Source organism: Oncorhynchus keta, chromosome 10, assembly GCF_023373465.1.
Source record: "Oncorhynchus keta strain PuntledgeMale-10-30-2019 chromosome 10, Oket_V2, whole genome shotgun sequence".
NCBI lineage: Eukaryota > Metazoa > Chordata > Actinopteri > Salmoniformes > Salmonidae > Oncorhynchus > Oncorhynchus keta.
The window spans coordinates 54,775,383-54,790,336 of record NC_068430.1 but is presented as its reverse complement, the minus strand read 5'-3'; the positions used below and the strand labels follow the sequence as shown (position 1 = coordinate 54,790,336).

General features: G+C 40.6%; 2 protein-coding genes across 2 annotated transcripts in view; one reads left to right on the top strand and one right to left on the bottom strand.

Moving 5' to 3' along the window:
• Nucleotides 1-7,263, bottom strand: part of LOC118388979 (integrin alpha-5-like) — a 58,581-nt gene extending 51,318 nt beyond the window's left edge. The window contains exon 1 of the mRNA XM_035778627.2: nucleotides 6,911-7,263. Coding sequence (XP_035634520.2) covers nucleotides 6,911-7,119 — 209 coding nt within the window. The 5' untranslated portion in view covers nucleotides 7,120-7,263. The remainder of the gene's footprint in view (nucleotides 1-6,910) is intronic.
• Nucleotides 1-14,954, top strand: part of LOC118388983 (histone deacetylase 7-like) — a 266,283-nt gene that overhangs the window by 186,791 nt on the left and 64,538 nt on the right. The window lies entirely within an intron of this gene.

The following is a 14,954-nucleotide window of genomic DNA, read 5'->3' as shown; positions in this document are numbered from 1 at the left end:
TACATGTGATGTACTGTATGAAGTGCGATCACATTACACAAGTTCAGTTGTTGATTTGATCCATGAAGGTTGTGGTACCACTACATTCCTATAACATTAGTTGGACAGAAAGAATGCAACTCTTGAGTACCTAATTTGATGGTATTCAAGGCAGAAACGCATTTCAGTTGGTAGAACAGGCCTAATTGTGTTACTTAATTTCAGCTGTGAATGCTAAGATTTGTCTTAAAAGGTGAAAAGTGGTGTTACCTGCTGTGGGCGTCGGCTAAGGAGGCCTAGCTACATGTTTGAATCTTATTTAATCTCACTCACCAATTAGTAAAACAGCAGGGAGCGGGTCCTTCTTGTATTTATCAAAGTCAATGACATCCCTATTCACCCACGGATTTGAATTTCCCCTTAATATATATGATCCAACTCCCACAAAATGCTGAATATGTAAGTGTGTAATATATCACAAAATAATAGCTGAATAGTGACAAATGCTCAATCTGGTACAAGCCTACTTACTGATCAGAGTCTTTGCTGAAGAAAGTGAACATCTGGCAAATGGCCTTCTTAGCTGAGTTATACCAATTCCGGACAGAAAATGGGATATATTACCTGTAAAAAATGTATGGCAATGTTTATATGACCCTGATTCAAACAGCCCCTTATTTACCGAGTGGTGCAGCGGTCTAAGGCACTGCATCTCCGTGCTAGAGGCGTCACTACAGACCCTAGTTCGATTCCAGGATGTATCACAACTGGCCTTGATTGGGAGTCCAATAGGGCGGCGCAAAATTGGCCAAGAGTCGTCCGTGTTAGGGTAGGCCGTCATTGTAAATAAGAATTTGTTCTTAACTGCCTTGCCTAGTTAAATAAAGGAAATATAAAATACCACTTTCTTGCAGGTATACCCTTTTATACATAAAAAAAAAAATTATACCATGGGGGCTGTTTGCATTTTAAATTAGGCAGGTGTGAAACAATGGAAGTGTTATTGAATTTACCCGATACCTGTATTTTGATTACAGGGTCTGTGAAATTGCAGGAATCATGATTAGGTCTTTGGTGGATTTGAATTTGCAATGTGTTTTACCCCTTTCCCCTTTCAGATATACCAAAAACAACAGGCAAAAAGAAGCAGGTATGGTACATTTGTGGGATTTTGGTCTGTGTATGAAAGGGATATTACGAGCAAAAACAAGTTTCTTCAACATTTTCTTGCCTAGGAACCCCTTCCCAGGCAAACTGGTGACCCAGAAACCACCATTGGCAGAATAAAAAAAAGTATCATCATGTGGATGATAATGGTAAGGAGAAGTAAACAACATTTTAAAATTAATCGTTTTGGTCGAGAGTTTTACATTATTTTGACCTCTCTACATCATAACATAGCCTATTAGCTAGAAAGGAAACTCCTAACACGTTTTCACTAAGAACAGCTGTTACGCCTCGATCACACCTACTGGGCTGATCCCTCACCTTCCTCATGATCATTGCAATGTGTGACATCAGGGTCAACATTTCTAAATGGTTTGATATACATTTAAATATGATTTTCCTTCAGTTTCAAATGTGTAGTTACAGGAATAAAAGTCCAGATAGGCACAAATGAGACCATAACTCCAAGCAAAACAAAACATCTACATGTCATTCAAATTGTCACATGAAACATGGACACTGCATCTTTATTTGTCATGCCTAGTAGCCAAGTCTGTCTGTGCTTTAGTCAACTTGTCAATCATGTTAAACATATAAAAGATAAACAACAGGATTTCTATATTAAAAAAAATAATAATATAAGAATTTAATACAATAATATCATATATCTGGGTTCTGTCAACAAAATCATTGACAATAATAACCAATAATGAAATCATTATAATCGGTAAACCATTGAAACCACACATCCTTGTTTCAATACAAACAGTTAAATGTGCAACTGCAAACTGCAGCTAGGGCATATCTCTAGTCTAGCAATAGATACTGATTTTTTTTGGCTGAATAGCATCATTTAATAAGATGACCAATGGTTAGCTAGGAATGTAGGATATATCAGTTAGGCTTGGGTGATATATATTATATACCGTACACCGGCGTATATTTCAATACCATCAATACCGTTGAAACTATATCTTTGAAGTGTACCTTTACATTTAAAAATGTATAGCTATTTTTTCAAGTAAATACCTGCTGTCAAATTATGCAATGCATTAGGAGATAAAGTAGATTGCGTTCTTATTTCACCTGTCACATTATTTTACATTATGAAACCTATGTAGTTACCCAGAACAGTTGAGCCAGTCATGTGTTTGTTTGTAAATAGCACAATGGGAGAAAACAGTCCAGCTGTGTCCAGCTGATATATTGAAAGTCTGATATATTGAATGTTTTTTTGCTTCAATAGTGATCAGGGACGTGCAACTATAGTTTTTCTTCACAGAAAATACATTGGCTTCATTTTCATCAGTGCAACACTATTTTTGCTGGCAGCCACACAAGTAGATGAGTTTAAAATGAAAAAGCAAATTTTTGGGGGGCAAAAATGATGGATGGCCTTCGTATTTCTAATGTTTAGGCCTATCATAGAAAAAGTGTTACCACCTACAATTTCAAATGTTTTGCTTAAAGGTAATCATGCATTTTACAGGATAAATAGGATGGCTACAGAAAAGTTACAGAGAAAAGTAGCTACACATCAGTCAGAGCGTTGTCTGCTGATAGAATGCCCGTTTGTGAATTCTCATCGGAGTTTAGAAGTGCAACTGAAGCACAAAATTAGTCTGATACCGAGCAGAAATTACAATAAGAATAATTTCAGATCTGCGTTTGCAAAATGCAGCAAGATATTTCTTAAGTGTTTTATATTTTTTTCCTGAGTGAAAAACACTGAATTCTAGTAATACCCCTAAGTATAACTTGCTATGTAATAAGTAAGTGGCTAAATGAATAAGTTAAATAAATTAGTAATACATTTTCTCCATTCTCTGCTTGTTAGATTCTCCCCCTCTCCAATCAGAGCAGGCAGGCCCATTGCCCTAGCGAGTCCAGACTCCACACAGACCTGTGTCTGTGTGGAGTCATATATATTATATACAGTGGGAAGAACAAGTATTTGATACACTGCCGATTTTGCAGGTTTTCCTACTCACAAAGCATGTAGAGGTCTGTCATTTTTTATCATAGGTACACTTCAACTGTGAGAGACAGAATCTAAAACAAAAATCCAGAAAATCACATTGTATGATTTTTAAGTAATTAATTTGCATTTTATTGCATGACATACGAATTTGATACATCAGAATAGCAGAACTTAATATTTGGTACAGAAACCTTTGTTTGCAATTACAGAGATCATACGTTTCCTGTAGTTCTTGACCAGGTTTGCACACACTGTAGCAGGGATTTTGGCCCACTCCTCCATACAGACCTTCTCCAGATCCTTCAGGTTACAGGGCTGTCGCTGGGCAATACGGACTTTCAGCTCCCTCCAAAGATTTTATATTGGGTTCAGGTCTGGAAACTGGCTAGGCCACTCCAGGACCTTGAAATGCTTCTTACAGAGCCACTCTTTAGTTGCCCTGGCTGTGTGTTTTGGGTCGTTGTCATGCTGGAAGACCCAGCCACGACCCATCTTCAATGCTCTTACTGAGGGAAGGAGGGTGTTGGCCATGATCTTGCGATACATGGCCCCATCCATCCTCCCCTCAATACGGTGCAGTCGTCCTGTCCCCTTTGCAGAAAGCATCCCCAAAGAATGATGTTTCCACCTCCATGCTTCACGGTTGGGATGGTGTTCTTGGGGTTGTACTCATCCTTCTTCTTCCTCCAAACATGGCGAGTGGAGTTTAGACCAAAATGCTCTATGTTTGTCTCATCAGACCACATGACCTTCTCCCATTCCTCCTCTGGATCATCCAGATGGTCATTGGCAGACTTCAGACGGGCCTGGACATGCGCTGGCTTGAGCAGGGGGACCTTGCGTGCGCTGCAAGATTTTAATCCATGACGGCATAGTGTGTTACTAATGGTTTTCTTTGAGACTGTGGTCCCAGCTCTCTTCAGGTCATTGACCAGGTCCTACCGTGTAGTTCTGGGCTGATCCCTCACCTTCCTCATGATCATTGATGCCCCACAAGGTGAGATCTTGCATGGAGCCCCAGACCGAGGGTGATTAACCGTCATCTTGAACTTCTTCCATTTTCTAATAATTGCGCCAACAGTTGTTGCCTTCTCACCAAGCTGCTTGCCTATTGTCCTGTAGCCCATCCCAGCCTTGTGCAGGTCTACAATTGTATCCCTGATGTCCTTAAACAGCTCTCTGGTCTTGGCTATTGTGGAGAGGTTGGAGTCTGTTTGATTGAGTGTGTGGACAGGTGTCTTTTATACAGGTAACGAGTTCAAACAGGTGCAGTTAATACAGGTAATGAGTGGAGAACAGGAGGGTTTCTTAAAGAAAAACTAACAGGTCTGTGAGAGACGGAATTCTTACTTGTTGGTAGGTGATCAAACACTTATGGCATGCAATAAAATGCAAATTAATTACTTAAAAATCATACAATGTGATTTTCTGGATTTTTGTTTTAGATTCCGTCTCTGACAGTTGAAGTGTACATATGATAACAACTACAGACCTCTACATGCTTTGTAAGTAGGAAAACCTGCAAAATCGTCAGTGTATCAAATACTTGTTCTCCCCACTGTATATATATATATATATATATATATATATATACAGTATATATATATCTTTATGAGCTGAATTGCCTGTCTGCAATTCGTTTATGTTCATTTAAGCTTGTTAGCATATTTACTTAGCAGCCTCCATGGAAACTCGCTATTACTTTTACTAATTTGTAAGCATTCTGTATTATAGATGCCCAATAGGCTTTTTTTGGTGCCACCTTGTGTACTAAACCGGTAATACTGTAAATCCCGGGGTAGAGAAGGACAGTATGATGATATGATACTGCCCAACCCTAATATCAGTCAGCTAACCATTTACAGTAACAGCGGTTCATGAATAAGTCTAATACACACTAAATATAATGCAGAAATGGATAAATCTTACCTTATCTTGGCACTGTGGCACAGTATGAGCAACTATTAATCAATGCGTTAATAGATTATAGATTCATAGAATGAAGTTTGAAGAGTGAACTACTTTGAAATGAGAGGAAGTGTTGGATGTGTACTTGACCAGGCGTTCCACGTTCCTGATTGCTCCGTGTTAAATAATCTGTTAATCCTTAAAGTCAACATGAATTCCCAGATTTTGGCTGTTGTTAAATCGTGTGCAGTATCACACAAGGTCTTCATCACTTGACTGTCATTCAGAAAATAATTTCCTGAATCAGCTGTTGTGCGATAATGTCTCCATGTAACTAAACAGCTAGACATCAAACAACTATTATGCGTAATTATTGAATAATTATGTTAATGAAAGTATCGATTTTTGTTTCATTAACAATATTAAAGTTACTCTTTCTGCTTGGAGTACTGGATTTTGCAAACACATACATTATTTTGGATGTGTGCCCATGAAAACGGTTTTTGCACCTTAACATAGGGAGACATGAAATGTTATGAGGTTACAGTACACTTCCGAGATCGCCACACACACAAAAAAAAGTCCAACGGCGATATCCAGGAATTTCACAAGATCAAGGTCAATGTCTGATTAAATTGTTAAATACTTAGTATATGATATAACAAACAACATGATCATAAATGTAAGGAAAGAAAGGTGAGTGTTTTATGTAAAACGATTTTTGCCAAGGCATGAGAAAGGGTTTAAACATAGGTTTGATTCACCTTATTATATTGAATGTGTCCATGTTCCCCCTTTATATCTTAATGTATTCACATTCTTTAAAAAAAATTAGTATTATGAATGACTTTGTAACCGCTCGAAACAGTTGTCCACTACAAGAAATGCTCACTGGAACCCTAGTTTATAAAAACAACCAAGCACATTCATTTTCAATGGAACGTTGCGTTTGCCTTGCAGCTTTCTGTGTGGGATAAATCGAACATATGCATCAAATTATATAAGTAGAAGGCTTGACAGATGGTGAATGTTGAACTTTTGTTCCACCCATGTCCAGATGATGCTGCGTACCATTTTGCGCAAAACACTGTAGGTGTTTTCGAGGCATTAAGCTGGTTTTAAAAAAGCTTCGCTATGTGTTGCCAAAAATGTGTTATGTGTTAGCTATATGTTGGTGTCCGAGTCAAGATAGCTTCCCTGCAGCCAGCGGCACTTGCCTGACTGGTAGGTAGCCTATTTGCTGGTGCTTTTACAAAGCCTATGTCAGATATTCCAGTGAGTGTAATTTGCTCAATATATTTAGCTGATAAATAAAGTTGACATCATTTGAAAGAAGCTATTCTCCTCTTTTATACTGTAGATATGTCATTCACAATCCGTCTATACTGTTTGTTGCTAGCTGTATTCATACAACATTTGATATAAAACATGTATATTTCCCATCTTTATATACATTTTTTTGTGGACCCCTGATAGAATACCCCTGAGCTAAAACTTGAGATAATATCACACCACGAGAGGAAATTGGGAATAATTCCCCCCAAAAGCGGTGTGGTATTGTAGGGAAGAAGGGGGCAGGAGCTGTGGCGGTGGGCTTGTCAAAAACGTGTTCCCTTTGCCTCTATGTAGCCTACAAACCGTTATTCAAATCGTATGTGTAGGCTTGTTAGGCAGCTATATAACATGGTAATGTAGTTTAGGCCTAAACTGTGATATTAGATTGTGAATAACAATCATATCAAAATAGCCTATATGGAATCATTAAAATCATTACTTTTTAAGTGAATGAAATTGTGTATTCTTGTGCCAAACAGTTGCCTATAACAATATAAAGAAAGCAAAGCTAACCGAGGGGTAAAATAAATAAGCACTCACCTAGACGAATTATTGTAGAAAACATCCACCGAATAACCGAAAAAACTGTCCTTAGGTCCAGTGTAGACGACGCGGTTTTCCGTTTCCAAGTTAAACATTGCGCACTGCTGGATAAAAACCAATGTAAGTACAACGAACAGGGCGCAATAACCTGGATTTCGCGGGGTTGAGTTTACTGAAATTGTTGCAAATTGCCGTCCAGAGCCCATTTCTTTTGTGCGTCTTTTCTTTCATCGAATCTCTAGATACTGTTTAATATGTTGCGAGGTGTGGAACTCATCATTCGCCTGCGTAATATGTTTGGTAATGCATATTCCATCAGAGACCATTAATTCATTGTGAATTGAATAGGACCCAGTTACACTCTGCTTCTCGCTCTCATAGGCTACTTGATTTAGACTCAAGGAGGGAGATACATTTCGGGGTGGAGCTTTGGATATTAAACATGGGATGTGGGAGCACTCATTACCTGTTTTGGTGTGTGTGTGTGTGTGTGTGTGTGTGTGTGTGTGTGTGTGTGTGTGTGTGTGTGTGTGTGTGTGTGTGTGTGTGTGTGTGTGTGTGTGTGTGTGTGTGTGTGTGTGTGTGTGTATTCTATGAGATGTAGGTCCATCAAAGTCGATGAAAAAAAGCTAAGCATAGATTGTTAAAATTTCGCATTTTCAACAGTGCACTTCATTTAAAGATAAGGGGTGGGGAATGGTGGGGCAGCAGAGATGAACACAGAAATATAATTAATAGAACCTGTGTCCCCATTCAAGTCAATGGTGGCATAATGAGTGGACTGGCAGCCATTTCGACTGTACCCATCCCTAGGGCTGCGTTCATAAATTCACTCTGGCTATCTAATCTGATTTCAGAACATGTCATCTGAGTGTGCCAGAGCGCAGAATAACGATGAATTTATAAATGCTCAACACCCATTGAATACGGCCGGTGCCAGTAAATGTCAGCAAATAAACATAGTTAAATTGTTGCCAGCATCACAGTTACAGTCACCAACGCTCTGCATAACATGAAAACAGCCTTACCAGCTCTTCTTGGGCGAGTAAAATGGTCACAGTGAGGTTCTCTCAATTTTGTCTGGAAGTAGCTATCTAGCGAACGTTAGCCAGTTAGCTTAGGTGCTTGACTGCCATTATGAGGTCAGAACACTCTCAGACCAACCATACTCCTCAGCCAGATCGTCAAGTGTGCGCCCTAAATGCAGGAAGTGTACCCTTCATTCTATGCTGTGATTTGTTAAATCAACTCAACTGACATTACAAAAAATACATTCCATTGCATGAGCCACACCAGTTAGCATAATTTGAATGAACATTCTATTACCATGTCAATTCAGCATCAGTTGATAGAAAATTCCAAATTACCATGGAAATGATTGCATCACTATACCAGACAGCCATTATGAGGGTACCCAGGGCCATGAGTTTACAAGTCATATTGCCAGGGTTAGAGCTTCCAACCCCGTTCTATTCATTCTATTTCTATGGGTGCGTTCGTAAATTCACTCTCGTGTTCCAGAGAGCACTCGTTCATAAATTCAGAGCGTTGTCAGATTGTCTGTTCATTCACATTGAACGCTCACTGGACGCTCTGGCCAAGGAGAAGGTTTGATCCAAGCATCTGCAAGAGTTCGATCCTTCTATCCAATTTCAAAATGGCAGTGTGTGTAACTGCAAGATGTGATGGATGTTGCTACAGTATATTGATACATTTGAAGTTATAATTCAACATATTGCCAAATGTAATGGATCAAGAGAAGTGGCAAAAATTAAGAACCTGAATTTAAATTAATTTAAATAAATTAAACAATGTTATTTACTCATTCTATATCAAATAAATATAGTCACATCAGAACAAGTTTAGGTTTGATATAGGCATATCAAAATAATTATTTACAAGTTCATTATTTGTAGTAAATTAAATGTATTGACTTTAATTATTCAAGAAAAACTATTTAACATTGTTTTGTGTTTTTGTTTGTTCAACTGTGAACTATCTGGGCATACAGAGAGAGATGGTGGGGGACAGAGAGACAGAGCAGCAGTGGAATAATAAATGCTGGCTCCATCGCTTACACACATCTTGAGTTGGGGTGCCCAACTCTGGTCCAGGGTCTTGGGGTGGGTTTAGGTTTTAGCCTTACAGCCCATGAGACAACAGGACAGGAATGTAGTTCCCCTTCTACGATGCAACATACATCACCCTCTCTTCATCATTGACATCCTGCTCTCCTTCCTGTTCACAGTGTAGAATGCCCAGGAGCACACCATCAATTGTATCATAATTGTAGAGGCAAATGTTGTGTAGCAAACAACATGTGAGTATGCAGCGTGGGATCAGGTCAATGCGGTTCATATCAAGGTGCTTCAGGCGCCTGAACCTTCCCTTCAGGTGGGGGGGCGAAGGACCTCTCCATTGTGCACTTTGTGCTGCAGAGTGAGTTGTTGAAGCTTTTTGGAACTCATGATAGATGGCTGTTGTTTTTTAAGGGAGCCAGCAGCCATGGTTGTAGAGGGTAATCTGGATCCCCCAGGGTGTGGTTGCCGTTGGGCACCATAGAGTGCGGGTTGGCGGTAATCATCTGGTGCAGGTCCGATAGACAATTGCATCATGCACTGAGTGGGATATGCATTAATTAAATACACTGGTGAAAAGCATTTTGTCGTGGCAGACGACAAAATAGCCTTGTTAAAAAGGCTTCTTCAAAGTAGCCTTGTTAAAAATGAATTTGTGGAATTTCTTTCCTTAATGCGTTTGAGCCAATCAGTTGTGTTGTGACAAGGTAGGGTTGGTATATAGAAGATAGCCCTATTTGGTAAAAGACCAAGTCCATATTATGGCAAGAACAGCTCAAATAAGCAAAGAGAATAAGCAAAGAGAAACCATTTATTTAGAATTCAAGGCACACTTTAACCAGCATGGCTACCACAGCATTCTGCAAAAATACACCATCCCATCTGGTTTGCGCTTGGTGGGACTATAACATTTTTTTCAACAAGACTATGACCCAACACACCTCCAGGCTGTGCAGGGGCTATTTGACCAAGAAGGAGGGTGATGGAGTGCTGCATCAGATGACCTGGCCTCCACAATCACCCAACCTCAACCCAATTGAGATGGTTTGGGATGAGTTGGACCGTAGAGTGAAGGAAAAGCAGCCAACAAGTGCTAAGCATACGTGGTAACTCCTTCAAGACTGTTGGAAAAGCATTCCAGGTGAAGCTGGTTGAGAGAATGGAAGCTGGTTGAGAGAATGCCAAGAGTGTGCAAAGCTGTCATCAAGGCAAAGGGTGGCTACTTTGAAGAATCTCAAATGTAAAATATACTGTATATTGATTTGTTTAACACTTGTTTGGTTACTACATGATTCCATATGTTATTTCATAGTTTTGACGTCTTCACTATTATTCTACAATGTAGAAACACTAAATATAAAGAAAAACCCTGGAATGAGTAGGTGTGTCCAAACTTTTGACTGGTACTGTATACAAAAATAATGTCTAGATAAAAAAAAAAATAATAATACTAATGTTACTGTCCCCACTAAAACAAATAACTACTTAAATACATGTAATTCTGTCCTTGAAACATTTAATTGAAATACTGAAGAATTCCATTCTTTTCTATCGAGGACAGCTCCTACCGGGGAGTGCCAATATCGCCGAACGGTGGCTTCAAAACCTCTTAAACCTCTTGAAGCTAGGGGGCACTATTTTTATTTTTGGAAAAATAACGTTCCCAAAGTAAAACTGCCTATTTCTCAGGACCAGATGCTAGAATATGGCTATAATTGACAGCTTAGGATAGAAAACACTCTAAAGTTTCCAAAACTGTAAAAATATTGTCTATGAGTATAACAGAACTGATATTGCAGGCGAAATCCTGAGAAAAATCAAATCAGGAAGTGACCCTTATTTTGAAACCCCTGTCTTTCTATGCATCCCTATTGCCCATTGAAAGGGATATCAACCAGATTTCTTTTTCTACGTCTTCCCTAAGGTGTCTACAGCCTTTAGACGTAGTTATACGCCTTTATTTTGAAGAATGAGCGGAAACGAACACATTGCATAAGTGGCCAGCTGATGCCTCTCAGAGTGATTCTTGCGTAAAAAAGAGAGAGGTAGCCATTTTCCTCCCGGTCCTACTGCAAAGCCAACTGTCACAGTTGATATATTATCGAATAGATATTTGAAAAACACCTTGAGGATTGATTCTAAAAAACGTTTGCCATGTTTCTGTCGATATTATGGATGTAATTTGGATTTTTATTTTGGCGTTGTCGTGACCTCTATTTCCGGTGGATTTCTGAACATAATGTGACAAACAAACGGAGGTATTTTGGGCATAAAAATAATCTTTATGGAAAAAAAGGAACATTTGCTGTATAACTGGGAGTCTCGTCAGTGAAAACATCCGAAGATCATCAAAGGTAAACGGTTCATTTGATTGCTTTTCTGATTTTCGTGACCAAGCTTCCTGCTGCTAGCTGGACATAATGCTATGCTAGGCTATCGATGATCTTACACAAACGCTTGTCTTGCTATCGCTGTAAAGCATAATTTCCAAATCTGAGACGACAGGGTGATTAACAAAAGGCTAAGCTGTCTTTCTCTATATTTGACTTGTGATTTCATGAATATGAATATTTTCTAGTAAGATTATTTGACCGTTGCGCTATGCTAATTAGTGTAGTTGCTGACAATTCTCTCAGCGCACTCATTACAGAATAACATCTCACAAAAAAAAATTAACCTAAGGGAAGCATCAGGAAGTGGTTTTTGTTTTGTTTTTTGTGTTTTTTTGTAATGGTTGATTCCGGGAACTGCTATAGGCTCTCATGCCTCAACCAGATCGCCAGGCTTCCCTGCTTCCACTGGCTCGTCAGGTTCTCTTGCCTCAACCGATCTGTCAGGTTTCCCGTGCCCCAGCTGACTAGGCAGGTTCCTGTGCCTCAGCTGGCGTGACAGGTTCTTGCGCATCAGCAGGGGTGAACTTTCCGCTCCTGATCCCCGGGTTCATCCCTTTTGACGGCATCACGTCTGAGAGGGGGTACTGTCACTTATACTCCCTCTCCGGTCTCTAGGTAATCAGGCTGCTGATTATCCCGCACACCTGTCACCATCATCTTATGACACTCACTTGGACTCCACCACCTTCTTGATTATCTTCCCTATATCTGTCACTCCCCTTGGTTCTTTCCTCAGGTGTTATTGACTCTGCTTTCATGTGGATGCATTGTTTGTGTTTCGTGTTCATAGTTTATTTTATTTATTAAAACATTCCCTCTCTGAACTTGCTTCTCGACTCTCAGCGCACTCGTTACGCTAACAAGATCTCCAAGTGGCTGGACGAAGGTTACAAAGGTCGAGTCAAGTGCTGCCTGTAAGGGTCCAGCCTCATAGACTGGTGGAGGGAAAGCAAACCACGTACATAAGTATGTGATTATGGAAGGACTCCAGCTAAGACCTAGATCAGGGAAGGTCAACTCCCGTCCTCAGGGACCTGATTGGTGTCACACTTTTCCCCAGTGTCTAACTGTCATTAAACTAATTGCATTCTAAACTGAAGACCATGATGAGTTGATTATTGGAGTCAGCTTGGGCTGGGGCCCCCGAGGACTGCAGTTGACCATCCCTGACCTAGATAGACAACAAATTAAACATGCTCCATCAATCCCAATCCTAATTTGTTATATGATTTTACCATTTCACAATTATGACAGAATTTTCTTCCATGACCATAATGTTTAGATTTCCAGGGTAAATACATTCAGTTTAGGATAAAGGGAGTTTTCATCATTGGATAAACAAGGTTATTAGGCAGAATGTAGCGAGCAGATTCCGAACCTACCGTTAGTTTCAAGTTTTAGTAGTCGTATGTATGGGATACGCATGGTATACAGTACATGCACCAGAAATAGGGTACACTTTCTGACCTCTTAGATAAATATCAGCATAGCTTGGCTAGCTATGTACAGCAAAATATCTAGCTAGCTCTCTGCTTGGCTAGCTAGCTCTCTGCTTGGCTGAACACAGAACGTTAGCGCACTGTTAATATGATAAGCTAAATCGATCCGTCTCATTGCAAGACTTTGGTCAAAGAGTTTAGCTATTGTAGGCCTAGTTACATGTTGAATCTTCTTGGAAACTCCAGCCAATTACAGACCAAACTAACCATTGCATCGTGTCTCATCTTATGTATCTGAACTGGGCTTTATGATCAGGGATATTCCGTGCCAGTAGGGTAGTATGTGAAGTAGCTAGCTAGCTAGCCAATATCAGCGTGGCTTTCTGACCAAATCATCAAATGTATTTATGTAGCCCTTCTTACATCAGCTGATATATCAAAGTGCTGTACAGAAACCCAGCCTAAAACCCCAAACAGCAAGAAATGCAGGTGTAGAAGCACGGTGGCTAGGAAAAACTCCCTAGAAAAGCCAAAACCTAGGAAGAAACCTAGAGAGGAACCAGGCTATGTGGGGTGGCCAGTCCTCTTCTGGCTGTGCCGGGTGGAGATTATAACAGAACATGGCCAAGATGTTCAAATGTTCATAAATGACCAGCATGGTCAAATAATAGTAAGGCAGAACAGTTGAAACTGGAGCAGCAGCATGGGCAGGTGGACTGGGGACAGCAAGGAGTCATCATGTCAGGTAGTCCTGGGGCATGGTCCTAGGGCTCAGGTCAGTTGAAACTGGAGCAGCAGCATGGCCAGGTGGACTGGGGACAGCAAGGAGCCATCATGTCAGGTAGTCCTGGGGCATGGTCCTAGGGCTCAGGTCCTAGGGCTCAGGTCCTCCGAGAGAGAGAAAGAAAGAAGGAGAGAATTAGAGAACGCACACTTAGATTCACACAGGACACCGAATAGGACAGGAGAAGTACTCCAGATATAACAAACTGACCCTAGCCCCCCGACACAAACTACTGCAGCATAAATACTGGAGGCTGAGACAGGAGGGGTCAGGAGACACTGTGGCCCCATCCGAGGACACCCCCGGACAGGGCCAAACAGGAAGGATATAACCCCACCCACTTTGCCAAAGCACAGCCCCCACACCACTAGAGGGATATCTTCAACCACCAACTTACCATCCTGAGACAAGGCTGAGTGTAGCCCACAAAGATCTCCGCCACGGCACAACCCAAGGGGAGGGCGCCAACCCAGACAGGATGACCACAACAGTGAATCAACCCCTGCAGGGACGGCATGAGAGAGCCCCAGTAAGCCAGTGACTCAGCCCCTGTAATAGGGTTAGAGGCAGAGAATCCCAGTGGAAAGAGGGGAACTGGCCAGGCAGAGACAGGAAGGGCGGTTCGTTGCCCCAGAGCCTTTTCGTTCACCTTCCCACTCCTGGGCCAGACTACACTCAATCATATGACCCACTGAAGAGATGAGTCTTCAGTAAAGACTTAAAGGTTGAGACCGAGTTTGCGTCTCTGACATGGGTAGGCAGACCGTTCCATAAAAATTGAGCTCTATAGGAGAAAGCCCTGCCTCCAGCTGTTTGCTTCCATCGCTGAAAGATAAGACTCTCAGGAACACGCATATCTTTTGTTTCCCTCTACAATGGCCACAAGCCTCCTTAGAACTGTGTAGACAAGACCAAATCAGACTGGGGGAGACAGAACATCATCAATGATGATACCAATACCTTCAAACCATGCTTCCTTCAGCTTGAAATACTGACAAAAGTACTCAGATTGATTTGTAATAGACTGTTATAGTCCCAATTAAAAAAGTAAACATTGGCCGTTGATTACATCACTTTTTTTCTAACCCCACTTACATACATACATCCTTATTTGTATTTATTTCACTGCCTCATCCACCCTCCTCTTCGGAGGACAAAAGTAACTTTGTTTTACTTTTTTACAGATTTTGTTACATGTAGATTATTCATACATTTTACATACATGGTACTTTTATAAACATTATTACATGATAGGAATACAGTTTGATATACACATGCAGTGAAAACAGGACAAATATACGCCACGCCCCCCTACGGGATCTTTAGTGACCACAGAGTTGGGTCACC